The following is a 26,857-nucleotide window of genomic DNA, read 5'->3' as shown; positions in this document are numbered from 1 at the left end:
AGCCCAGCCTGTCCCCAGGGACCCTCGGCTGTCGGAGGGATGCGAAGGGCACGGCCGGCTGGAGTGGGACGGGAAAACTTTTTGCTGGAAGTGCAAAGCGAGCTGAGCCAGCCAGAGTTTCCTCGGGTGAAAAGGCAAAATCCCAGTGGAAAAAAAAAATCGGATGAATGAAATGAAGTATTTTCTATTTAACACCCTTTGTTACTGTGTCTTTCTCATGCGGCGTTAGCACTGAAATGTGGAAAGTGCGTGAGAAGAGGTGATCTGGTAAGGGAGGGGTCGGTGTCAGAACCGGCTGAAATGATCACTGCAGGTGATTATTTACACTGAGCTACTACTATAATAATTATTTTATGTTTATTACACATATTGCGATATATTTTAGTATTTTTTCTTATACTATTATTATTATTACAGCCACTTAACGAAGTGAACACTGACACCAGCAGAGCTCTCCAGTAATGGTAGACAACAGCTTTTATAATATATTTATAATGTTTTAGAAATAATAATGCCTTATAAACAAATAATACCATACAAAGGTATTTTTAAATGAACTTTTTAGGTATTTTTATGAATGTTCTACAATGTTACCATCTGCATTCTCTAACCCAGAGCTGAAATCTGAGGTGATGATACTGAGGTTTATTTCCTCCGTGGTATCCAGAGTGAAACGTTCTACATTTCAACAGTCACGAGAAACGTAAAATAACAACTTTTATTTTAAGTTTCTGTCTCTCTGAACCTTTCAATGTGCGTATGCTGCTTGTGTGGCATTTAATTATAGAGCTCGTGAGGGTTTTTTTGGATATGTACAAACACTTTCCTGTTGTCACATAGGGCACAGCCTGGAAGGAAAAAAACGCGTGAAGTGTGAACCTTCCACTATCCCAGGTTGCTCCAAGCCCCGTCCAACCTGGCCTTGGGACACTTCCAGGGATGGGGCACCTTTGCCAGGACCCCAGCACACCAAAAAGCCAGCAAAGGTGCTTGTTTTCCAGCGGGGCCGAGTGGGAGCCCCTTGAGGAGCCCCTTCTCTCCGTTTCCCCGGCGGTAACTGCACCCAGGCGCTCCGGGCCGTACTCGCACGCGGCGGGCACGGGCCGGGGGCTCCGCTCACCGGCGGCTCCGAGGGCACCCGAACACGCCGCGAACGCTGCGCCTCGTTCCATCCCACCCCGCTCCGCCGAGCGGCTCCAGCAGGTCATGAACGCTGACCCACCGCAAAGGGCTCACTCCCATCCCCATCCCTGCCCCCAGCCCGAGGGCTCCACGGGACGGGGACGCCCCTCAGCCGCCTCCCCTCACCACGGCGGCACCGCCCCGCGTCACGGCGACGCTTCCGCCTCCCCTCGGCGCCGCGGCCCCTCGGCCGCCCCTCAAAGGCGCCGCCCCACCGCCGCCGCCGCGTCCCCTCAGCGAGGCAGCCCCTCGGCCTCCCCTGGCCCCGGCGGCCCCACCGCCGCCCCTCCGCGGCGCCGCCGCGGCCCCGCCGCCTCCCGCCAACATGGCGGCCCCTCCCCTCAGCGGCGCCGCCCCTCAGCCGCCCCTCAAGATGGCGGCCCCGCCCCTCGCCGGTCCCGCCCGGCGCAGCCGCCGCTCGGCAGCGCGGGCCCGGGGCGGGCGGATCGGGCCGTGTGGGGTCGGTCCCGGCGCGGCGGGATGGCGCTGCCGCAGCAGTGCGAGGCCGTGTTCGGCACGGCGGACCTGTACGGCGCGCTGGACGTGCGGCGGGAGGCGTCCCCGCAGGAGATCCGCCGCGGGTACCGCCGCGCCTCGCTGCGCCTGCACCCCGACCGCGTCCCGGCCGAGCAGAAGGAGGAGGCCACGCGCCGCTTCCAGGTGAGCGCGGGAGGCGGCGGCGGGAAGGCGGGAAAGCGGGCGGGACACCCCGGGTGACCGATCCACCGACCCCTGAGTGACCGACCCACCGACCCCCCCCGAGTGACCGACCCACCACTCCCGCAAGGGAGGGACCCACTGCCCGCTCAGGTAGCTGACCCACCACCCCACCACCCCATAGGTGACCGGCCCCGAGTGACTGACCCACCCCTCCCTCAAGGGACCGACCCACTGCCCCCCCATGACTGACCTGCCACCCGAACCGAGTGACCACCCCACGGACCCCCAAGTGACTGACAGACTGTCCCCGAGTGACCGACCCTGACCGACTGACCACCACCCTCCCGAGTGACTGACCCACTGACCTTCCCCGGAGTGACTGACCGACCCATCATCCCCTGAGTGACCACCCTACCACCCCCCAAGAGATTGTCCCACTGCCCCCCAAGTGATTGACCCACCGCTCCCCCACCTGCTGCCCCCCAGGTGACCGACCCACTGCCTGCCCCCGAGTGACGGATCACCCCCTCCCCAGTGACTGACCGTCCGCTCCCCCGAGTGCCCGATGCCCCCCAGGTGACTGCCCCCTCAGTGACCGGCCACCCCCGTGTCCCGCAGATCCTGAGCAAGGTGTACGCGGTGCTGAGCGACGCCAAACAACGTGCCCTGTACGACGAGACCGGCACGGTGGATGAGGATGCTGAGGTGCTGCAGGGAGACAGGGACTGGCTGGAGTACTGGCAGCTGCTCTTCAAGGTGAGAGCAGCACTGGGAGCCGGAAAAACCCTCCAGTGTTTCTTTTTTATGTATTCTGTCTTAAATCCTTCTGGTGAGCAAGTCCTGTACCTCGTGGAGTTACTCATGTAATCTCTTTGCTCCAGGTCTCCGTAAAAGAGATCGAGGACTTCGAGAACAGCTACAAAAACTCAGAGGAAGAGCTGGAGGATGTGAAGGCGGCGTACCTGAACTTCAAGGGTGACATGAATCGGATCATGGAGTCCGTGATGTGCGTGGACTACACGGACGAGCCGAGGATCCAGGCAATGATCGAGCGAGCCATCGCCTCTGGGGAGCTCCCGTCCTACCAGGCCTTCGTCAGGGAGTCAAAGCAGAAAAAGATGTCCAGAAGAAGGCGGGTAGGTTGTGTCAGTTGTTTACCACAACCTTTTTATCTCCCTCGGCAGAAATAAGCGACGCTGTTCCCGAGAGGTTTGTCCCGGGATTGCCGAGTTCCACGCCTTGCTCAGCGTTCACATTTGCTCACCTGTGTTCATCACAGCCCACCCCAAATCGCTGGGACACGGGGTTTTTTCCCTTCTTTTATTTCATTATTATACACAATGGCTTATTACACATGTCCCTGCATTTATCTACAAAGCTGTGAGTTGTTGAAGTTAACAAAAAAAAACAAACAACAAGTGGTGAAAATACATTTTGCTTGACTTTTGGCAGGTGTGAAACTGTTCTGGACTAGATGGACTCTTGTCCAAACACTTTGTAGAATGTTACATGCACATCACAGTAACCTTTAACTTAGTGTAGGATCTGCTAAGGCAAAAAAGATATAGATAGGGGAACAGGGACAAACATCACAGTCAACATTGTGAAAGAGCCAAAAAACTTCCCTCTCTGCTAAATGATGGAACCTTTGCCTGATTCCTCATCTGTGGCCAAACCTGGAAACCCTTTGTGTTTCCTTGCAGTTCTTTGTACACAGATGCCAAAAAAAAAAAAAAAAAAAGCATTTGGTAACTCCTGTAAGACTTTGTCAGATAACATGCGAAATACTTTTTTTTAAAAAAAACTTGTTTGCTTTTTCAGGCAGAAAAAGAAGCTAAAGAGGCAAAAAAGACTAAAGATGAACTGGGCATTGGTGGAGAAAATGACTTGCAAGCGCTGATTCAAGTAAGGCTCTCTCTGTTGCAGATAATTATGTTACTGGCTTATAATTGTGTTTTCCCTGAGCATCTTTGATTTTGGATCCTTGCAACTCTTCTGAGTTCCTGAGGTTAAAACCTTAATGCTAACCATGTACTTTAATTAACAGACTATGGTATGGGTTTTATTGCCTGTGTCTCTTTAAAAATTAACAAAGTTATTCCACGTGCACTCAAAATATTTAATTTCTAGTTGCAGGCAGTTAGACAGGGAGTGTCAGTAATGGCACTAAACTTTCTATAGATTGTATTCCCCGTTCAATATATTCCAAGATTTTATGTAGCTATCAGGCTTCAATAGAATAACCTGTATTGGGAAGTTCCAGAAGCTTTGAATTTGGTTGGTTTTCTTTTCCCCCTCCCCAGCGCCGAAGCAGGGATCGAGAAAGGGAAATGGATGACTTCTTCGCCCACCTGGAGGCAAAATATGGGAATAATGCCAAGAAAGGAGGAAAGAAAACTGCAGCCAAGAAGAGGAAGACATAAAGAACGATGTAGGCTGAAGTACCAGGTCTCATTTTGTATGGAAACGTGGGTGTGGGAGAACTTGGGATTGTTTCTGGGCTCCTGTTCTGGGCTGTGTGCACTGACTGGCTGTGACTGGGAGGCACGACAAGGCAGACAAAGCATTCCTGTGCTACTGCTTCAGACCCTTTGGGTGCTCTTCAGTTGAGATCCACGTGTGCTGTTCACACAGTTCTTCCCTAGTGAGCCTCCCTCTGTTTTTAAAGGTCTTTGCACATCAGCTCAACAGGTGTTTTTCAGATATTCCAGTAGTTTTATATAGTTTGGAAAATTGCAGATTTAATAAACGAGAAGGGTTTTTTGCAGAGTTCTGTGCTGTTGCTTCCCCAGTTCTCTCTGCTTGTTTTCTGAGTAGCTGTTCCAAACAAACTGATTGTGTTGATTCTCCTGATTTCAGTCAAGTAAATCCTGCACACTTCCATTTGCAGGATCATTTCTCAAAGGCTCAGGAGCCACGAGGTGAGCACTTTGAAGGCCCTCATTGCTTCAACACCAGCATTCAGGGAGCTTCCTGGGGGGAAGCCAGAGGTAGAGGGTCACTCTGTTCCCCTTTACTTGCCTGCTCCTAAAAATTACCCTGATTCTGAGAGAGTGCAGCATATCACTGTGTTGGATAACAGAGGGCTTAAAGGTTACTTTTGTTACACAGAATAAATAAATAACAGCCCAGGATCAGTCTCTGGTGTCAACCATCTGTACAGAAAACACGAGATGGGCCTTAGGAGGAGACTGCTTCACTTTTTCATTTAAACACACATTTAAACACTCCTCTAGGCTATAAAACACTACATTACGTTACCAGCAGTCTATTCAAGTTTATTTGTCTGTTTTTGTAACTCTTGTGCTACAGAAAACTCACTTTGTCCCTGAGGAATGGCATGGATACAAATGGGATGCTTATCTGCAGTTTGCCTGACAGAACTGACACACTGTACAATATTCCAGCAGTCCCAAGTGTTAAGAGAAATTGTATTTTGAAATGGTTTGGTGAGTAGAGGCCTCTGGTTAGCATCAGGTTCTCTCTCTGCAAATTTCAGAGGTTTAGATTGAGATCAGAGCTGCTCTTTTTTTTTTTTTTAACCTTCTGGAAATGCAAAGACAAGTTAACCCAGTTACATTTGCACAGTTCCCTGTTTTTGATGAAAGCATGCTTGGATCAACTGGACTCAAGATCTTCAATATTGATTAAAAATTATTAGCTGCTCTGTAGGTAACATAAATTGGAGTGGGGAGATAGGGGAGATACTTCCTAAAGAACATTGACAAGTTTTTGTCCATTATGAACAGTAATTTGAAGAACAATAAGGAAATTAGGAAAAGAAGTGCTCTTTAATAGGACTAGAAAGGAACAACTGTTTTTGTGCAGTGTCCTGAGTTTGTTTGAGTACAGCCAGTGATTATCCTCACCTTGTTTTTACACTTTAGTCTGTTTGGGAGTAAGACTTTCAACTAACTGGTTATTTTGAGAAGCCTGTACTTCATGGGGGTTTTTGTCTTATCTGGAGCCACAAGGGCAGCTGCAGCAAACACCTCCTCCACGTCTGTCACACGGTGCAGACACAGCTGCTAAAAGCTCCATTGCATCTGTGGCTTGGGGAGAGCAGAAATCTGTAATTACAGGTCTTTTAGAAAGGGAGAGACTGAGCCATTCTCTGAAATCACCACAAAATATCTCACCAGGAAGACAAGTGTATTTTCTTGCAGTAGTGTGTGAAACTACTTGTAGTTAGAGGCTTCTTGTTGGCTGCTAACCCTTCTTCAGTCACTGAGGAAGAGGTGTAAGGTTAAATAACTCAGGGAGAGGCAGTGGTTGCTACCTGTGGAGCTGTCAGTTCACCTGCTTGGCTACCTTAGTGCTACACACCTGTGTCCAGATACCTGCTGCAGCTACTGCAGGATCCAGCACTTGCCTAAGCTGAGTTGTAGAAGCAGAATCGAGTGCAGTGCTTGCTTTTCCTAGTACAATATTGCTTTAAACATATTTGAATATATAAATACAGCTTAAAAAAATTTACATTACTACTTCTGTGGAAGGCCTGGGCAACCTTCTGTGGAGCTAATGGAAAAATGAGCAGGTTCTGCAGTACCTGCCTTTAAGGACATGAACCCATCACAAACCTCACAGGAACACAGCAGTGACTGAGTGTTTGCTGAAGTTCCTAGGAGTTAGGCTTTCCTGGAGTATCTTCACCCTTCCACTGGAGTATCACTTCCTCTACTGGTAGAAAATGGAATGTTTAAGTGTACCCCTTCTAATCTTTGGCAGCTGTTGCTTAGGTTTATATAAAAATAACTATTTGTGAGGAAGGGTGTTTGAAAACTCTCTGTAAACAACGTTGACCTTGCTGGGATTGAGAGGTGGTTCCTGACTCCCCAGAGATGGGTTGATGGACGGATGGATGGATGGGTTGGACACTTCTCCATGGCACCTCAGAACCCCTGTCTGCTTTTTGTGCCTGATCCACTTCGACTGTGGCCTTTCACAGAACCACGTGGGAGGAGACCTAATAAACAGAGATCATGGACAACTTCAACACTTCTGAAAGGTATTCAAACTAAGTACCAAATGCATCTCCTTTAGCTTCAAATTAAAATGCCTTTTTTTAGTCTCTTTATTCTAATGCATTATTTATACCTTCCAAAAGGGGCAAAGTTTGTGCTTGCCAAGTTGCTGCATTGTAGGGAACTACTGTATTCCTTGATATTTCACCAAGTATTCAAGACTATAAAGTTCTGCTAATTTAATTTTTTGTTAATACAGCAGTCATAAAGCTCATCTTGCTTTTTTTGATGGGGGGAGGAGATATTTAACTTCAGCAGGAGTCCCTCCTTGCTGGTTTAAAACCAAATTACTTCTGTTTAGTGCCTTTTTTAAACTCAAATTGCCTCTTGTACCACTTATATTAGTGGTAGGAGGCCATTCAGCTATTAAACAAGCTGAAAGACCCCTCACATGCTCTAATAATCACTCATTACTTGCTGCCTTAACCTTTGCAGCTTCCATTCACTGTTGCAGCCTCAATCCTACCTGTCAGCACATTTTTCTGTGGGAGATCCTGACAGCCCCATAAGGAGTGACACAGTACAAGCAACTCTGATTTCAGAGGATGCATGTGAATTGTACTGGTACAGTCCCTGTCTTTCCAATATATTTTGACTTGATCTAATACACATGTAGTACAGATCTAGTAAAACCCCTTCCAGATACAGTGCAAATTAGTTTCTTTTGGACATAATGCAATTTTTTTTCAGTTGCATAGTTGAGCAGAAGGAAAAACCCCTTGGGCATAAAGTAGATGCTGCTATTTCTGTTGAAGTTGGCAACTCCTGCTTTTCACTTTGACACTGAGAGGCACTGGGGCAGATTACATTAAGCTTCCTCAAGTGATTTTAAATACTTGGTGGTAATAAAAAACCAAACCCAAACTGCACCCAGCCACACTCTGGAATAGAGTGGGATACAGCCAGGATAAAACCTGGTAATGGGAAATTAAAGACACGAACAGAACTTTGAAAAACCTCCTCGATGCAGTTACCTGGAGGAATGTATCCCTGCAGGAAGTGCATCCCTGTCCCAAAAGCCTACCCCTTGCTTGATCTTACTGAATCCTGTGCCTGAGGAACATACCTGAACCTGCTGATGCTCTGCTTGTCCAGGATTGATTACTGTGATCCGTAACGGTGCAGGAACGGCGGCGCTGGGAATCTGGCTGAGAAGGCAGGGGAAAAAATGTAAACAGCAAGATTACAATGCAGCTACAAACTATTTGCCTGGTTGGCAAGATGCTGTAAAGGCCTAAGTAAAGCTTTGAGGAGGATTAAATCAACTTTAGGAGTAGAAAATATATTTTTCTAACGCTTATTTGGAATAATCACTGGACCAGTTAAAGACATTCTGGAAAAACTGTTCTGTTTCAAAACAGACTTTAGAAATTGTGTACTCTCACAACTGCTGAGTCAAGGATGTTTAATCAAGCAGCTATTTAAAAGCTATCACTGAAATTGTAGCTTTTAAAGCTTAGATAAAAAACAATTTGTTGGATAGGACAAGATATCAGTAGAGTAGGTGCTTATTGTTTGATACTGAAACAGATTGGGCATTGATTAGTGTTAATTCACCAAGCACTCTCTGCAGTAATTAAGGATGATGTGGTGTAATTTGCCATGCTTTACCAAGGATGTGTTGGTCGTGTTAGGCCTGGAGAAAGGATCAGGTAGGAGGAGCTGCTCCTGGAGCTGCTGGTGAGCATCTTCTTGTGCCGTTACACTGTGAGCACGACTCGAGCTCCCTCGAGGTTTCTGCAGGGAAGGGTAACACAGTTATGGCTTCTTCTCACTGCAGCAGCACATTGGCAACCCTCAGCCTAGGAATTAAAGCTAATTTTCCACATTAATCATTTTGCAACCTAGTTACGAGGAGGAAAACATTCTGGCATGAATGAGAATTAAGCAGGCAACTGTGGGTGATGTTGTTAGTCAAAACTGCTGGGATGGTTTTTGTGCAGCCATTTGACTTGCTGTCGCAGGGTAACAAATAAATTGGGACTTTTGGGCTTGGCAGTTTGTTCAGCAGTGATTACAACTTCAGACTATTCAGTAATAAAATGGAATTGCTTCCTTTACCATTTGCCTCTGGGATCCTGTGGTGCTCCCACGCTCTGCCACGCTGGAGGTGGCAATAGGGGGCAGGGGGTGATTTCGGTTCAGCAGCACTGGGGAGGGGGAGGTCAGCTGCTCCTGTGCAGTCAGACTGAAAGGCACCAGTGAAAAGAGAAAAAAATACAGTTTATATGTTTGGCACGTGGAAGGAGATAATACTGTCACTTTGTTTGGCCTTCTGGAGTTGACTGTTCTGTAAGAACACCTTAGAAAAGCTTGAAAACATTTTAAAAACACTTTCCTAGTGCTCTCTGCATTTAAAAATATATGGTAATAAAGGTGAGATGTTAATATTTGTTAGACTGACTGAAGCCTGAGGAAAGGGAACAGAAGCATAAAATACTGGAAGTAGAAACATCAGTTGTGGAAGGACAAGGAATTAGTCTCTAAACACTACGTGACAAGAAAATAACAGGCTCAGTGAGTTTATACATAAACTACAAAACTGAAAGGAAACTACATCGATTTACAACACATGGAATACAGAGGTATATCAAAGCCTGCATTGTTTCTTGATACCCTGTGGTCCCTGTCAATGTGCAAAATAAGATGTTTTAGCTGTGACTGAGGGGTTCACTAAGAGCACTTCGGTCAGTCAGATAACCTATTTTAACACCTTTACAGGCCAGCCTGGGCTAGGATAGCAACGTGCAGTTTCCCCTCCAAAAACTGTAGACTTTTAAATTCATCTTGCCAACAGGCTCCAGAAAAAGAAAACCATGTGAAGAAAGAGATGGTGGTGTTGACTTAGCTGGCACTGGGCAGACTGAGGTGCAAAACCACCTCTGTGTGTCTGTGATTCAGTGAATCGCAGCGCGGTGACCACCAGCCTCAGCCCCTCAGCTTTCTGGGGGCAGCTGTGCTTTAAGGGGCAGCTCCTTTCTATAACCCAATGTTCCTCCTGCCCATCTGCCTGTTTTTGGTGCCAGCTGGGCTCCCTGCACTGGTCGGCCTGCAGGAGGGGCGGGTGGGACGTACAGCCGTGCCGCGTCCCCGGAGCGCGGGGTCCCGGGGCGGGGCTGGCTGCCCGAGATGGGGTGCAGGGTCCGGGGCGGGGGGTTCCTCCTCCTCGTCGAGCGGGACAGGGAGGATGTGCTGAGCTCCAGAGCACGATTTGGCCACGTTCTGATGGAGAGGATGGAGCTGGAACCCGGCCGTCTGTCATCCAGGTCCCTGACAGAACAGACCAACAGGGAGATGGTCAGTGTGGCCCCCTTCCCAAAGTACTCACCCCCGTGTGGCATTAATCATAAAATACACCGGCAGACACGATGTGTTTTCATTTTTAACAGAACTGTATAATCTATAATACTGTTTCACTGTATCCTAACACTTCATTTTTCACAGAGGACAAATAAACACACAAGCAGGGAAATAATTGAGAAGAGCTTTCTCATAATTTATCTGAATCCCTCATGAATCCCTCTCACTGTGAGAACACTCTACTTTATTTACAGCAGATGATCTGTAACTCTTACAGTGTTTTCTCCACTACAGGCAGGTTCCTTTGGTGTAACTGGATCCCATGGATCACCATCAAGCCATTCAGATTATGCTGAGAGCCACTACTTGACCCTTGAGAGAGACTGACCTGAAATTTAAAAAAAAAAAAAAAAAAGTAAGTAAATTGCTGCTTGGCAGAGATACACTTACAGATTTTGTATATAATTTTGGAGAAAATCCACCAATTTCTTCCATGACACCCAGATATATGCTCAGTTTTATATTATTTCTCCATCTAAGACAAGCATCTTAGCAGTCCTTTTTTTTTCTTTCTGCAAATGGTAGTGGTTAGACAATGTATCCTAACACTTCATATTTTCCAACTGAGCAGCTCACTTGCATGACAGGATCTTCCAACAATTACCATAATCTGAAGTTTTACAAAGCTAATTTTGAGTGCATGTTCACATTTTGTATCTGCAAATACAGACTGATCTGGAAAAACATCAAACTCCACCCACCAAAACAACAGAAAACAGAAAACAGCAGAGCTTTAATCCCTCCAGGATACATACTTGAGGTGTTTTTCTTCTCTTTTTGCTTTTGCGGCCACTTCTGGGTTTTGGGCACTACACACACAGTAAGGGAACACGAGGAACAGGCAGGGGTAGAAATAAAGGAGAGAGAAATAAGGACAGAGTTGAATTAAAATGGGATAAACAGGTAACGCTCTGGTGCTCACCACTCCAGGAGCAGATCATCCAAAGCAGATTATGCAGATAAAATCAGTGTCTGAGAAAAAAAGCTGGTTTAGAGCTGCACTGGGATTTGTCCCCTACTGCCTGATGAATGATGTTGGTGAGAACAGGATCCCACACACACAGTCCTCAATCTCATTGAGGTCAAATATTATTAAAGTATAGAAAAAAACTACATTATTATTCAACATGGTTGTCCTATACATATATAAAACACTAAGTTTTAAAGAGAGAAGTAGGAATTAAAACTTGCAACTGAGTAGTGAAAGGACTTAAGTGTTAGAAAGGACAGTCAGCATTCCCACAAAGGCCAAACTCGTTCTGTACCTAAACATAACCCAGGGACTGTCATCCTGCAGTGTGTTTGCTGAAGTAACACTATTGATTCATCCCTCCACAAAGCAGGGGCTAAAAATACTTACCAGATTTGAGGTCACCAAGGGCATTTTCGTGTGTGGCACACGAGGTAACAAGGCTGGCAGAGGATCGAGCTGCAAAGGGCTTCTGGCACCTGCCCTGAGTGTTTCCACTGTTATGATATTTTTCTCATCATCTGTGCAAAGCAAGAGAGAGCTCCTGTCAGTTCAGGCTGTTGGCACTGCTAGTTGTGGACAGTGCTATGAATCCAAATGATTAGAGAGAGAGAGTCCTCTTGGATGGTAAGTTCTGCTAAATCTTTTGAAGGCACATCTCACACTGTCACCAACGTTACCTTCTTATTCCCACTGCAGAGATCACCCCCAGTACATCCCTCCCCCACCACCTCCTTGCAAAATCCACTCCCTGAAACCCCCTTTTCAGCCTTCCCTCGAGCTGGGATCCTCACCAGAGGCTGACCCTTCCCAGTGCCTGCAGATCAGCTCCTCCATGCAGCCCAGGACTTCGCTCCACACATCATCAAACACGAAGGTGAGCACGGAATCCTTGGTGCAGGAATATGGGGAGACGGGAGGAAGGCCCAGTTTCCGTCTGCCAGAGGACAGGCCCCTTTTCCTCTCGTGCAGCTCCTCCTCCCTGGGAAAATGCAAGCACTGCCTGTACCACAGACACATGGCCTTTGCCTCCTGCATTTATTTTTAGTTCTTCCACCAACCTGAATAAGAAATGCCTGAGACCACCACCTATTGCTGCACACCCTGGTTTCCCTGCACAGAATGACTCTTAAATGACACTTCACAGATAATGACTTATTTACTGATAAGATCAAAGTCCTATTTATAAATGAGTATTAATAGTTGCAGTGATGTTTCTTCATCACATTGTTAAGCTCCATATCTAATGCCACTACAGAATGCTGAAGACAAGAGATGATATTATTTCCTGCAGCAATGTCTCTCTGGCCTGGTCAAAGCAAGACAAGTAACAATTTAAATTTAATGGTCCATGCAGCTAAGTGGCTTTAATTATTAAAACCAATTAAGTAGTTAGGAACTGACAGTATACCCACCAGAGTCCTTACCCAGGCCATATGTTCATATTGTTGGGTGGGATAAAGTAAAGGGACAAAAAGATAAAAAAGAGTGGTAATTGTTTCTTGGAGAGCATCAAATCCACTCTTAGTTCTTAAATTACCACTGAAAAATCTGGAAAAGGTACAATTCCACCCAAAATAACAGCACAAAACCAAAGCAGCATAACAAACAACAATGAATTTGACTCAATATAAAAAAATAAATGGTGTTTAAACAAGTTTTATGAAATATGCAAGCTCTTAGTTACGGTGGAATGAACTATTCAAACCAGGCACAAAAATGGATGGTATGAAAGATGACAACAAATTTCAGAAAAAATAATAAACTATCCTAGGAAAAGAGGAGGGAGAATTCTCAGTTCCCTGCCAACTTCAGGCCTTTGAAAGTTCTCTAGGGAAAAAGTATTAAAAAAAGACAAACTCATCAAATACAGCAGGAACCCCAGGCCACTGGTACTAGTTAATACTGTCTTAATATTCAATACCTACACATCTCTGCAGTCAAATGCCAAATATTCCTCCACTATGCCTTCGGAGAGAATTATTTCCTCTTCCCCTTCGTCACTCTCTGAGGAACACAAGGTCGGAGACGTGGAAGGGTCGGCCTTTTTGTGAACAGGAGTAACAAAAAGAGGGACCTTCTTGCCAAAAACACTAAATCTGAACAGGTGACAGTTGTCAGAAAGCAGAAATAAAAATAAGTTATTATTCCACTTCAAATAACTGAGAGACAGCATGGTACTTAAGGCCAAGGGAGACCAACAAATTATTCATTACAGTAAAAACTGTTGCTTTGGATATTTTTTAATTCTTGCTAAGGAACTTGAAACTTCAGGGAAAAAAAATCAGAAAGCATTCTGAAACATTAAATCATAATAGTACTAACACAGTGCTTCGTGTTTTTTATGTTCTGTACAAATTTAACAGATGGTTAGCAATAAAACCAGCTACAAAACATACACATCCTTAAGAAGTCAGCAGCAGCAAAGATATTTCTGTTTACTGACCAGCTCACTGTAGTCAGCAACGAGCACGGCTACGTAGTCTTGCTGCTCTGAATGTACTGTTTTCAGTTAAAAAGGAAAATAAAGTGTGCTGTGTTCAAAACTCAGCCTGACAGGAAAGAGCCAGGGCTGCACATTTTTAAGCAGCAGAGGACAAAGCTGCTTCCCACTGCCTTGTTCCCTGCAGAGAACTAGGTGACCTTCCCAGCTCGGTCCAGCCCGGGCTCGCCACAGGTACTTACTCCTCAGCATCCTGCTCTGGAGGTGAACTTACAGCTGAGGGAGCCCAACTGCCCGCAGGGGAGCTGGGGAACCATCCATACCCTTCGTCCGTGGGCACCACCACCTGCCTCCCCACAACCCTGCCGGGGCACAAGCACAGGGACACACATCAGGAGGTGCTGGAAGGGGGATTACTGCAGTGTGTCAGAGCAGCAGCACACCCTGAGAGTTCTTCTGGGGAGCTGTGCAGTTTTCCTGGGGGTTGGTTCAGTTGTTTTCCCTGGTACAGGTTGCTTTGAGCCAGGTAAATACATCAAAAAAATTTGGCCTGTTTCTTTTTTAATGCTCTGCTAACTGTAAAACTTATGTATATGGACAAAACTGTTTCAAGTGCACATAATGAAGATTTAAAATGTAAGTTTTCAGACAGCCATAAGGACTGCTGAACTAGGGAGGAGGGTTTTTTACATGATTTTAAGCTTATAGCTCCACCACAAGAAAATTTGCTGTGCTTAACAGAGCAAATCCCGATTTTCTAAGAGAGCTCTGCTATGTTAAGGCCAAATCAGCTGCAAATAGCCATAAACCTCTGTCAGGGAACCAAATGTGAGGTAACAGGCTGTTTATTTTAATGACCAGAGTGATCTTTTTATTTCTCTCTACTCCATAAGTGCATAAACCCACCCTGCTACAAATGTTTTAAAAGCAACTGTGTCCATCCCCACCCTTTTTGTGAGGGGATTGGCATTAGCGTGTCCATAAAATACCTGAGATGAGGAAAGCTGGATGTCCACTGCTGGCATTCCTCCCACAGTCCCTCCACATGCACATTTTCCTTCTGCTCATAGAGAAGCTCATCAATTTGTCTGAACATCTCCTGAACTTGTTGTGTGGCAGCTTTATCAAATTCCTAGGAAGGGAAGTTATCCAGTAAATACCCAGTGAACAGTATTTGCATTGCAGGGTGGGGTGTTAATTGATTTTTCTTTAATATAATTGAAAAAGACAACTATTTGTTTAAAGCTTAACAGGACTGCATAGAAGGATTTTAACTTTAAATCATTTCCTTCCAGAGATGATAATTTCCCCCCTGCTGCTAAGACTGAAGGTGGCCACATAAAAAGCTTACACTGACACGGCAGATAAACTACTAAAACATTTTGAAATATCTGTGTTATTACATTAAGTTACAAGATATAGGAATTTACATAAATCAGAACAGGAAGGATAAAATCCAGTGATGTTTTAATGCAATGGAAAATCTGTGGCTTGCAACAGACAGACAACAACAAAACAAAAGGCAACGCAGACTGGTGGGAAACACTGAAAGTGAGGGATGGTCAGGACCTTTGTTACATGTGCTCATGTAGCCAGAAAATGAGGTCAGTTCTGGGGTCATTTAAATCTAAACAGCCCCATCTCACAAGAAAGCATCAGCACATTGGGCTTTGGTAGGTGGAGAACAAAACAACCATTTCTAAATTAAAATTACGTTCAGGAGCTTCCAGTATTGTGAGAAGCAAGTATGCAGAAGTTTGATAAACTCACACCAAGTACCTGAAAATCACCCAGTCATGTTTGGGATTCCACACTAACAGCATTTGTAGATACACTTATGCAATAAATGATTTGCTTTTCCAAAATTTTAGATGGAAGTACACCATATTAATTGAATAATATGAGCCTAATGTGTTCTCAACTGGGAGAAAGAAAAAAATATGCTCTTTTTATAATCACTGTCATGATTTATTAACAGATCCAATCCTCATTTTTATCCCGAAATGTCTTTGCCATGGTATTTTGAACAGTTTTCTCCTCACTGTGGCAGGTTTGGCTTGGCTGATATGTTCTACTCACATCGTAGCCCCAAGAGAAGACTGAGCTGTCCTCAGTGGAGGTGTCAGCACAGCTCTCACTGGCAGTCCCTGGATTCCCATGATCAGCTGATTCCCTCCGGATTTCTGACTCCCTGAAACCCACAAAAAATAAACAGTGGGCAAAAAACAAACAACGAGAAATGCAGCGTGTCAGCAAACAAAGCCTGGCTGTACCAGAACAGCTCTGGGGGAGATGTGCCCACAGTACCTGGAGACGTGGCCGTGGTTTTCAGCCCTGGCTGTGGCTGAGCACACCTGAACTCCTGGCTCTGGCAGGGGGTGATGCCTCAGGGCATGTTTTGGGAGTCCTTGTCTGAAAAAAAAAACCAGCAGAACAAGTTACTCACAAGAACAAATGTTTGCAGAGTTCCCAAGAAGTTTTACAGGTTTTTCTTTTCTGCTTTTCGAGGAATGTGCATGCATCTGTTGTTACTAGAAGGCTAATTCTTGTTACTAAGGCTTTAGGTAAGGACCAGAGAAAACGGCCTCAAGTCACACCAGGGGAGGTTCAGGTTGGATATTAGGAAAAGTTGCTTTGTGGAGAGGGTGGTCAGGCATTGGGGCAGGCCTTGGTGGAGTCACTGTCCCTAGAAACGTTTAAAGGGATGTGGGTGTGGCACTTGAGAGCATGGTTTAGTGATGAACACGGTGGTGCTGGGTTAATGGTTGGACTTGATCTTAGAGGGCTTCTCCAGCCTTAATGATTCTGTGATTCTATGGAACATGCACTGGCAAGTTGGGAGGAATAATTTTTGGTAGTTTTTCGTTTTGTCAAACTGTAGATGTCAAGGAGAGGGAGACAAGAAAAGTAGCATTAATTGGAGACAACAAGTACCAATGCAGGGCAGAAACCCTGCCTCAAACAGCAGCTGAATGAGGCTTAAATAGAAAACTCTCTCCTGTCATTTCTCTGCTGGCCAGAAATGGCAGAATTAAACATAAAAAGGCTGTAGGTAAGTCACTAACTTCCAAAATGGATATATTTGTTCAATACAAATTAAATACAATTAAATACACGTTTGTTTAATACAAATACATTAAAAAAAAAAAGGGCAGCATATCAATTGGGTCAGAACTGACCCAAAATTATTGTTACCGAAGGTTTACATTTAAGGTATCAGAACTGTCGTTATAGTACTATATTTAAGAATAGCTATGTATTATAAGCAGGGTCTTCATTTTGAAAGGCTTTAAACTAAAGACTCCTTTAAACTAAAAACGTTGTGAATTGCGCTGCAGCTCCCCGAGCGCAGAGACAATGTCGCTGTCCCCGGAGGCGAATTAAATTAAATCAAACGGCACAAAAGCAACCAAGTCAGTCAGAACCGACGCTGCTCTCGGACCAGGGACACCAGGAAGGGCAGAGCAGGGATTTAACCGCGCTGTGTCCCGGGGGTGCCGCGGGGGGACACAGGCGGCGGCCGGGCCCTGGCGGGGCCCTGTCTGCGGCGGGGCCGGGATGGGGACGGGGATGGGGACGGGGATGGGGATGGGGATAGGGACGGGGAGCGGGCCGGGATGGCGATGGGGGCCGGGGGAGCGGGGCCACTCACGGCTGCACCGGCTTGCGCGCGTATCGCGATATCATCCTCAGCGCCGCCGCCCCGCCGCCATCGCGCCGCTCCTCCCGCGGGGGCGGAGCGCGGCCGCGCCGCGATGGAGCCGATCGGCCGGGCTGCTGTGATGGAGCCGCTCGGCCGGGCTGCTGTGATGGAGCCGCTCGGCCGGGCTGCTGCGGTGGGGCCGCTGGGCCGGCCCGCGCTGCCCGAGGACGCGGTGCGGTACCGCCTGTTCGCGCCGGGCCCCGGCGGGCAGGAGCTGCTGCGGCGCTGCGCTGAGGCGGCCCTGGTGCGGCTCGCCCCGCTCCTGGCCGCCTACGTGTGGCACCGGCAGCCGTTCCGCCTGCGCTACGAGCCGGCCAGGGGTGAGCCCGGGAGCGGGACCGGGGGGAGCGTGCGAGGGGGAGCCGGTGTGTGAGGGGGGAGCCGGTGTGTGAGGGGGGAGCCGGTGTGTGAGGGGGGAGCCGGTGTGTGAGGGGGGAGCCGGTGTACGAAGGGGGCCCCGGCCAGGCCTGTCAGGTGTATCCGGGAGTTTGTAAGAGGGGCCCGGCGGGTTCACAGAATCCCCAGAACGGGTCAGGCTGGAAGGGACCGCAGTGGGGCATCTGGTCCAACCTCGCTGCTCCGGCAGGGCCGTCCCAGAGCACAGGGCACAGGATTGTGTCCAGACGGCTCTGGAATATCCCCAGTGAGGGGGACACACCGTCTCTGGGCAGTTCCTGGCTATGGGGTTGCTCTGGAATATCCCCAGTGTGGGACACACACCGTCTCTGGGCAGTTCCTGGCTATGGGGTTGCTGAGCCGCCTCTCCTGTCTCTGCCCCCCGTGCAGGCGAGATCCCGGAGCACATCGGCGGCACCACCCTGTTTGGGGACAACGTGGAGGACGAGTGGTTCATCGTCTACCTGGTCCGGGAGATCACCAGGGACTTCCCGGGGCTGGCAGCCAGGTAGGGCAGGTCCTGCCGAGGTGCCCAGAATTTCAGGAGGCGTGTGAAGGGGTAGTGCCTTCGCTTTGAAGGTCCTGTCTTAACATTGCCCATCCCTGGAAGCATTCAAGGCCAGGCTGCTTGGGGACTCTGGTTATACTGGTCTGGTGGAAGGTGTCCCTGCCCATGGCTGGGTGTTGGAACCAGATGATCTTTAAGGTCCCTTCCAACCTAAGCCATTCTATGATTCTATGAGTATTAGAAAGAAACCCAGCAGACATGGATTTAGGAGCACATTACTGTGCTCTGCAAAGCTTTCCCTTTTAAGAAACCGATTTCTCCTTGTTCAGGATCGATGACAACGATGGAGAGTTTCTTCTGATAGAAGCAGCTGATTTTCTCCCAAAGTGGCTGAATCCTGAGAATAGCGAAAACAGGGTGAGTAAAACTTCTGTACATTTGGCAAGTAGCTCATGGTGGTCTTTTATGTAGCAGCTGGAATCTTCTCTTGCACCTCTAGCCGAGTGGTCTGACTGCCTCTGAAAATCCAGAGTGCTGTCTGTCCCTTACCAGTGAATAAACTTCTACTCAGGGCTCAAGACTTGTTTTAATCAACAGCATGGGGTTTTTTTAGTACAGTCTCTTTTCATTCTAGTTTTAATGAGCTGCTTTGTGCTTGCTGTGGTTGTTGAATGAGAGACTTAACGACTGGGAACTCCTCACACTTGATTTGGATCCCTGTGCTCTTGCAGAATATTATGTAGAGTGAGTGTGTAGGGAATTTTTCAGCAATTAGGTTATGCTGATTCTCCTGAAGCAAATCTCTGGTTGAAGGGAAACTTTTGGTATTACTGTTATTAAGGAAACAAGATACATTTGACCAAACTTGCTGAAGTTAAAATAGGGGTTTTTATTCACTGTTTGGGTCATGGTCGCTAGCATCTCAAATGCATTTTTAGATTATACTGCTTCCCATATTATTTATTTGTACTGCAGTATTCCCTGTGTTCAAACAAATGCATTTTGTATATGAAATTAAGTTTCCCATAGCTCAGCGTGTGCCTGTTCTGACGGGAACGTTCCCCTCCGCCAGGTGTTCTTTTACAAAGGAGAGCTGCACATCATTCCTCTGTCAGAGCCTGGGGAGCAGGAATGGGACCTGTCTGCTCCCTGTCCAACAGTCTCAGAGGCACTGGCACTGTTATCCACCCGTGCTGAGGAGTTCCTGGCTGCAGAGCCCATCAGAGCTGCCGTGTACAAACGCATTGAGGGGTATGTGGGTGTTTTATTTTGGTCTTCTGCCACAGTAAGTTTTGATTACTGGGCTGTCTGGGGTTTAAAGATTTCCCTGACAGATAAAGTGATAAAGTCGATTCCTTTCCAGAAACCACCAGCTAGAGGTTTTCCTGTGGCATTCTTGGGAAGAGGGGGATCAGTGTCCTGTAGACTGTGATCTGGGGGCTCTGAAACTGGTTCACTGCTATGACTCCACACCTGGCAATGACAAGTTATTCTTCCTTCCCATCCCTCTTGTACTGAAAAATCTCAGAGTTCTGTGAGCCTTTGGGACCCCTTTGCAGGAGGAAAAAGAGGATTTGAACTAAAATGTAGAACCAGCGTATTTTTCAGAGCATCACAGCACTGCCCATTAATTTTTGCAACAGTGTGAGCCAGATGACTTCCACCCTGGGTGTGGTGAAGGACACTGTATAGCTGAATACGTTAGCTCAGTTCTCAGTGACTCCCCAGTGTGGGCATTAGTGTGTATGTGTGTGGGATATTACATCTGTTACAGAAGCGAGTTTTAACTTCAGAATAACACGGGTTAATATTGCAGTGAAAATGGGACTGGCAGTGACAAAGGAGTGGTTTGGGCTGGCAGTACACTGACTGTGGCTGTTGTGTGACACAAGGTATCCCGAGAAGCTGCAGGCCTGCTTGCACCGAGCCCGGTGTTACGTGCCGGCGGGCATCGCGGCGGTGCTGCGGCAGCGCCCCTCCCTGGTGGCCGCCGCAGTCCAGGCCTTCTACCTGCGGGACCCGGCGGATCTACGGGCCTGCCGTCGCCCTTTCCAGACCTTCCCTGCGGACCAGCGCGTGATGACCGTGGTCAGTGACCCAGATCAACCTGGCAGCTCGCTTCTGTGACTGGCAGGGGCTCTGTGGGCAGTGGTGTGAATATGTGCGTTCAGTTTTTACAACAGGATGTTTTCTGGTTTGTTTATTTTTTTATGAACTTTTAATAACTTCCAGTTTGTCACATTAATAACTTGTGTGCCTTCACGTTGACACAGCTGGGCTTTCAAAGGGCTAAGCAGGAGGTAAATGTTTCTGAAACGGGAGGCTGTGCTAATAGTCCCTCTGCTGAAATGCTCGCTGAATAAACCGATCCCCTTCTGTATTCAGAGCAGTTTGACAGCACTGCCAGCCAACAGGAGTTGCTGCTAACTACCCCCAGCTGTTCATGCCAAGGCTTCTCAGCTTGTCAGCTGTGCTCACGCACTTTATGAAGTGTTTCATGAGCTTTGTGTCGCATCTGATACATTTTCTGACATTGTTATACCCCTAGACTCCTGAAAAGAAGCTTTGAGGTCAAATTTTAAATTTCTACACTGTTGCTGAAATCTCAGCTTTGGTTTCACTAACAGAAAAAAGCCCTTGCAGTTTTTCGAAATACACCTTGTTGGTGTGAGTACTGAATACTTAGGGTCTTTTCTAATGTATTTAGACTGACAGAAGCTCATGTCTATGTAGGGATGTCAACTTGGAATATACTTTGTAAGACCTGAAAAGCAACATATCTTAGAAAAACGTCCCTAGGGTGTGTTTGAATGCGGTTTGAGGTGTTGTCCGTAATGCTGGTGCCTTAAACCACGATTTAGAGGAGCCTGGTGGAAAGCTGCTGCCTGTACCCGACCCAGTGACGCCGCAGTGAGCGGTTCTGTTTGCTCTGGCTGTTGCAGGTTACCTTCACACGGTGTCTGTATGCACAGCTGGCGCAGCAGAAGTTTGTTCCAGACAGACGCAGTGGATACACACTGCCCGCCCCAGCTCACCCTCAGCACAGAGCCCATGAGCTGGGCATGAAGCTGGTGAGGATTTCTTATGCATTTTGTGCTTAGTTTGCCTGTTTATGTATGTCCAGGGAATGACTCTTTGCTTTTTGAGTTGCCTGCTCGTCCAGAAAACTGTGAGCAAAGTTTGCTACACCTTGAGAACCTCCTTGTTTTTACATCTCTTATACAGGCTCATGGCTTTGAAATTTTGTGCTCCAAGAGCAGCAAAGTATCTCCTGATTCCAAGAGAAATGTGCTCAGTGGTCCCCTGTGGGAGAGATTCCTCAGGAGCCTGAAGGACAAGGATTATTTCAAGGTGAAGTTGTGTGTCTGTGTCTTATAAACATTCCAATAAAAATGTTTTAGCTCTTGAACTTGTGTAAGTAGTTGCAGCAGGGCAGGGAATCTAATGCTTCTTTCTATGGAAAATGAATTAATGTCTTTAAAGGTGTGACATGCAGTTTGTTCCCCTTTTGAAATTAATTTCTTTTGGAAATGAATAAGGAAAAAGCAGGATTTGTGGATGAATTCATTCATCTGAATAAAGGGGAGAGATACACTTGAGTGAAGGAAATCACAATATGGTTGTGTGAAGTCTGATTTCACTGCTTTACATTTCGTTTGCGTGCCTCTAGATTTCAGTGTTCTGATGATCCATACATAACACCAGAAATCTCTGTGGGCCCGTGTAATTTTGTGTGTGTGTGTGCTCATCCTTGTGACAGGGAGAAATGGAAGGGTCTGCCAAGTACTCAGAACTCCTGCATATGGCAGAGGATTATTTCCAGCAATCTGTTACCACTCCAGAAAGGTAAGAGCTGCTCGAAATTCATGAGTATCATACACAGTGCCTACAAATACTTTTAACTTACCTTCTCAAGTTCCTGTTACAGAAAACCTGAGCCTGTTTCCCCATTGTACATTTGCCAGTGTACAGTGCTGTGGTGCTCTGGCTGGGAGCAGTATTCCTCTAGAATACTTGCTACTAGTAGAGGTTTTTGCTTGGGTAACTATTTATCTTGGTTTTGTAAAGTGTTAAGCCCTTCCAAGTGGGTTAAGAGGTGACTGACAAGCATTATTTGCTTGGTTGACTATGGAAAGTGTATAAAAGTTTCATTGAAAAGCAGTCCCAGTGAATAATAAATCTGGAGTAATCTGTCTCCTCTACTCAAGACAGGCAGCTGGCTGTACATTGCTCCAAAAGATCAAATCCAAGAAACAAATCATTACAAAAATAGCTGAGGGTTTGCCAGCTCATAATATCTGGACTGTTAGTTTTTTGAGTTTCCAGTCTGTGCTGTTTGGGATCTGGCAATCTTCGTATTTACCAAGGCAAAATAAATATAAAGAAAAGGAAACACAAGAAGTGGGCTTTGGAGCCATCAGCTACAAATTACAGCAACTGACTGTGTCTTGTTTTGGCAAATGCTGTGTGTAGTATTTTGGTACTTCCCCCAGGCTCACTTACCTTTTGACAGGTTTGCCCAGAAGTGAAAATAGAGAATTTGAGTGAAAACCTGAATGTAAAGCACATGATGCCATTGAATCCATTTCAATAAATTGATTTTTTTTCTTTTTCCTTCTAGCTCTGTTGAAGTGAGCCCAGGGGATGAAATCTTGGCCTTGCTACAGACAACACCCATTGATTTGAAGGAATTTGAGAGAGAAGCAGCTTGTCTTCCTCCAGAGGATGGTGAGCTGGACTGGGGAAGGGGGGATTATTCCTGTCACATGATTATTTGTGGGGGGAGAGAGGGAATGTTCATGGCTATAAAGGGAGAGCCAATCCAACTTTCATTAAGACTAAATATTGGATTGGCTCTCTCTTTAAAGCATAAGTCTTTCTTCCTTCATATACTGGCAGAAGGATTCTCTGTGACTAGTTTGAAGCTTCATGCAAAGCAGAGTGTTAAAGCAGTGAAATGAATTCTCAGCTCTCCTCAGCCTCTCACTGCCTTATGTGACCCAGAGGCAGCCCAAAAGCTCACCAGTGCAAAAACAAGCTGCCAAATGGTAGCAGTGCTCTCAGCTGTGTGGTTTGAGTAACAGATCTGTCCTGTGTTCCTTCAGATGACAGTTGGCTGGATATTACACCAGATGCTCTGGATCAGATGCTGAAGGAGGCAGGAAATGAGTCCCTTCCTTCCGCAAACGAGGAAGAGCAGAAATACGCCTTGGAAGCAGTTGCTGAGAGCATGAAGGCCTTTGTGTCCAAAGTCTCCACACACGAAGGAGCAGAAATGCCATGGTAGGGGTGGGTTTGAGTTTGCTGTCAGGTGCAGGGAGTTCCACTGTGCTGCAGCCCTTTGGTTGATTCTGGGATGTAGAGAATCAGGGTTTGAAAGTGTTCTGCTGACAGAGGCCTGCCCATGGGAAAAACAAACCTATGGGAATAGTGAATATACAGAGTTGCTCTTAAACCAGCTTGGTGACCACTCCAACACTGGTGCAGGTAAAAATGCTGGAAGCTGAGCTATTTTCTGCCACTCTCTTACTTAGTTTGGCTTTGTGGTCTTTAAAATTTTTCTCTTTCATGCCAGGAATTCCTCCACCCACTGTTTCGTTTCTAACCCATAGAGGCTTCAAACTTCTGAGCACTTCTAAGACCATCAGTTCAAATGTCCCAGCTTTAGTCTGGGCTTGACAGAAATCCCTGTGCCATTATACCTGTGTTGGGCTTAGGCAGGCATAAAAGCTTTATTTATTCAAAAATGCTTTTATATTTCAGGTCATCTGACGAATCCCACGTTACCTTTGACGTAGATTCTTTTACAAAAGCCTTAGACAGAATTTTAGGTGAGATTGCTTCTTTGTTTGAAACAAATCACTGCTGACACGTTTGCTGTCTGTACTGACACAAAATCATACCCAGGGGCAGACTCAGAGGAGCTGGATTCTGATGATCTGGATGAAGAGGAGGAGTTTGGTTTCTCGGACGAGGATGATGAAGACTCAGGTGCTGGAAATGAAGGGCAAGACCAGAAGGTATCACCTGATGAGCTCATAGGCAGCCTCAAGTCATACATGGATCAGATGGACCGTGAGCTGGCACAGACCAATGTTGGGAAAAGTTTCACCACCCAAAAGAAAGGGGTGAGTATGCCTTGAGCTCCAGTTTGTAGTATGGGGATTTCGAGAGCTTTAGTAGAAAAGTGGAAATGTGCTGATCAAAAACCTTCCCACGTGCAAGCAAAACGTGCTGTGGTTGCACCATAATAGTGCATTTTAAGCTTTAACTTGCACCTCTTTTCCAAGCCTTAGTTTCATTCCCTGTTTTCAGTAGTGAGGCGAGCAGCTGCAGCTGAACTTGTGAGTTCCTGTAGTAGTTTGCTCCCATAGGAAGCTGAGCCAGGACTCAGCAACGCTTTCTGTCCTTCCCTTGGAGCTTGGAGTGTGTAGTGGACAGTGATGATTTTTAGCTGGCATGAGCATTTGGTGGCTAAATTCCTGTCTGTCAAGACTGTGGAATGTGCTGGACTTTGTTGGCTGCAGAATTGTTTCCTTGTTTCTTTTCCCTCGCGGATTTTCCTTTTTTTTTTTTTAATCTGTTTATGCAGTTTGATAAAACTTTCACTTTGTACTTGCTGTAGGCAAGTTCTGTTAAAGCAGCTCCATCTGAGAGTGCTGGCCCTGGCTGTGGAGCTGAAGACCCAGATTTGGCACCAGTTGATGTGGATATGAACCTGGTAGCCAACCTGCTGGAATCCTACAGTGCTCAGGCTGGCCTGGCAGGACCCACCTCCAACATTTTACAGAGCATGGGAGTGTATTTACCTGAAAACACAGATCGCTGTGCCTCGAGCAGTTGAGCAGCACGGTGAGAGACTGTATTAACTGAGAAGACATGGCTGGTGGAGAAATGAAGCACAGACAGACCAGCAGGATGTGGAAGAAGACACAAGAGCTTTCCAGTGCTAACACAGAAAACTGAGAAATGATGTTGGGACCTGAATGAGACTTTTATTACAAAACCTGTCTTGGATTTTTCAAGCCAATGATCCGATCTGCCATCATTATAAAATGCCCTTTTACCTGTTACAGGGTGGCTTCAGTATCTGGAAAGCAGTTTGTGTTCTGAAAATGCTGCTGCCTTCAGGGGCAGCTGGGGAAATACCGTGTTGCAGGAACATCTCGTGGACTTGGGAATGCTGGTTAAATGTTCAGCAGACATTTGATCCTTCCCAAAAGCACAGTGCTTCATTGTAAGAACTTCTGATAATTACTGTAAGAGTCTGGACCTTATTAACCAGGAGGGTTTGCAGAGTAATTGGATCAAATATGTAAATATTGGCTAGAAGTATTTTTAGAGTTTATTTCAGTAAAAGCAGAAATACAACTCGGTGGCTGGAGATGTTTTTTTCTTTTCCTTTGAAGGTATGCAGGACTTCCTCAGTGCAGTATCAGAACTTCTGGAGTTAAAGCATTTTCACAATTGGGCATTTTCTGAATTCCATTATTGCTGGATGTTGGCATCATGCCAGCAGTAGCTGTGTGTGAGCTGTGTGAGCTGAACAGGCTGAACAGTTTAGGTTTGTTTTGCAGTGAAAATGTAGCTGGAAGGTGTGTGCAGCGTGTTGCTTTCACATGGAATCAGAAATCTGTTCTAGATATGACGACTTTACCTTTAACAAGATACATTTGAATTAAAATTCTTGATTTGCAGGCAGTAAGAACACAGTCCTGCCAGGTCTGAATCAAGCTGTTTGTTTGTTTGTTTTAATTCAACAATTAATCAAGTGCCTGAACTGGTAGAAGAGAAGCTCACTGGTTGAGTTTTTGTTTGTTGTTTGTTTGTGTGTTGGGTTTTTCAAACATAGTATTCAATGATACAAAAGCCTGACTGACCCTGAAACCTGATTGCTTTTAGAGGACTGAATTATTATTATTAATGTTATGTTATTACTGGTCTAAATATTGGAATACAATTAGTTGAATTCTTTGGCTTAATATCTTTTTTTTTTTTAATGTCAAGTGTTGGCATTATTTTAATTGCCAAAGCAGAATGTAGCATAAGTTGTTTCCATGTAGGGCTTGGACACTTGCTGGATGCTGAGTTTGTGCCTGACTGCCATGACAACCAGTGCACGGAAAATTCTGGCACAGCTTGGCATAGTTTCACTGAAATCCAGGACCTCCACAAGGTACAGTGGCTGCTTGGCTTCCCAGCTTCTGCTGACCTGTGCTCCCGGGTTTCTCCTTTTCCAAATGTTTGCTTGCTTTTGCAAATGACAGAAAGCTGGTAAAGTGCTCCAGTATAAGATAAATATTGGAGATTCTGCACCTGAAACGTGGTTGAGGGGTTGGATGTGCTGCCTCCACATCTGTCCTCTGCTGATGTTGTGTCACTGACTTCGTCAGCAGCTCGGGGAGAATGCTGACAAATGGGAGAGGGATTAGAGATGGACAGCAAGAATGGGAAGGATGCTGCTAAAGTTCAAGGTGGGCTGCAGATCCAGTTAGACAAATTACACTGGGACACTCAGGCTAACAGGACTTCTGGGAGCCAGCAGACACGGAGAGCCAGTGGTTAGTCATGGAAAACAGATGTACCTGAGCCTTGAAAAGGGCTTATGTCT

General features: G+C 46.4%; 3 protein-coding genes across 4 annotated transcripts; 2 read left to right on the top strand and 1 right to left on the bottom strand.

Moving 5' to 3' along the window:
• Nucleotides 1-1,122: 1,122 nt before the first annotated feature.
• On the top strand, nucleotides 1,123-4,611 carry DNAJC9 (DnaJ heat shock protein family (Hsp40) member C9). The gene is made up of 5 exons (XM_064662119.1): nucleotides 1,123-1,842; nucleotides 2,461-2,598; nucleotides 2,724-2,978; nucleotides 3,664-3,747; nucleotides 4,146-4,611. The coding sequence occupies exons 1-5, from the start codon at nucleotides 1,207-1,209 to the stop codon at nucleotides 4,263-4,265; spliced, it is 1,233 nt and encodes a 410-aa protein (XP_064518189.1). The 5' UTR covers nucleotides 1,123-1,206; the 3' UTR covers nucleotides 4,266-4,611.
• Nucleotides 3,133-17,375, bottom strand: FAM149B1 (family with sequence similarity 149 member B1). Of its 2 annotated transcripts, XM_064662108.1 has the most exons (15): nucleotides 17,292-17,375; nucleotides 15,947-16,051; nucleotides 15,719-15,830; nucleotides 14,629-14,771; nucleotides 13,882-14,001; nucleotides 13,125-13,295; nucleotides 11,991-12,178; nucleotides 11,587-11,717; nucleotides 10,982-11,035; nucleotides 10,442-10,554; nucleotides 9,942-10,136; nucleotides 8,928-9,054; nucleotides 8,478-8,603; nucleotides 7,933-8,014; nucleotides 3,133-6,808 (listed from the first exon to the last, which is right to left on the bottom strand). In XM_064662108.1, the coding sequence occupies exons 1-15, from the start codon at nucleotides 17,324-17,326 to the stop codon at nucleotides 6,735-6,737; spliced, it is 1,776 nt and encodes a 591-aa protein (XP_064518178.1). In that variant the 5' UTR covers nucleotides 17,327-17,375; the 3' UTR covers nucleotides 3,133-6,734. The 2 variants fall into 2 exon arrangements, with proteins under 2 accessions (XP_064518178.1, XP_064518179.1); XM_064662109.1 differs by lacking the exon at nucleotides 10,982-11,035.
• ECD (ecdysoneless cell cycle regulator) lies at nucleotides 17,257-25,975 on the top strand. Its single transcript, XM_064662107.1, has 13 exons — nucleotides 17,257-17,662; nucleotides 18,129-18,246; nucleotides 18,576-18,663; nucleotides 19,319-19,497; nucleotides 20,139-20,334; nucleotides 21,189-21,317; nucleotides 21,472-21,597; nucleotides 22,007-22,092; nucleotides 22,868-22,974; nucleotides 23,352-23,529; nucleotides 24,010-24,077; nucleotides 24,154-24,374; nucleotides 24,872-25,975. Exons 1-13 carry the CDS (start codon nucleotides 17,257-17,259, stop codon nucleotides 25,088-25,090), a joined length of 2,121 nt encoding a protein of 706 aa, XP_064518177.1. The 3' UTR covers nucleotides 25,091-25,975.
• Nucleotides 25,976-26,857: the final 882 nt, after the last annotated feature.

This window comes from Pseudopipra pipra, chromosome 8, assembly GCF_036250125.1.
Source record: "Pseudopipra pipra isolate bDixPip1 chromosome 8, bDixPip1.hap1, whole genome shotgun sequence".
NCBI lineage: Eukaryota > Metazoa > Chordata > Aves > Passeriformes > Pipridae > Pseudopipra > Pseudopipra pipra.
This window is presented reverse-complemented; position numbering and strand designations above follow the sequence as displayed.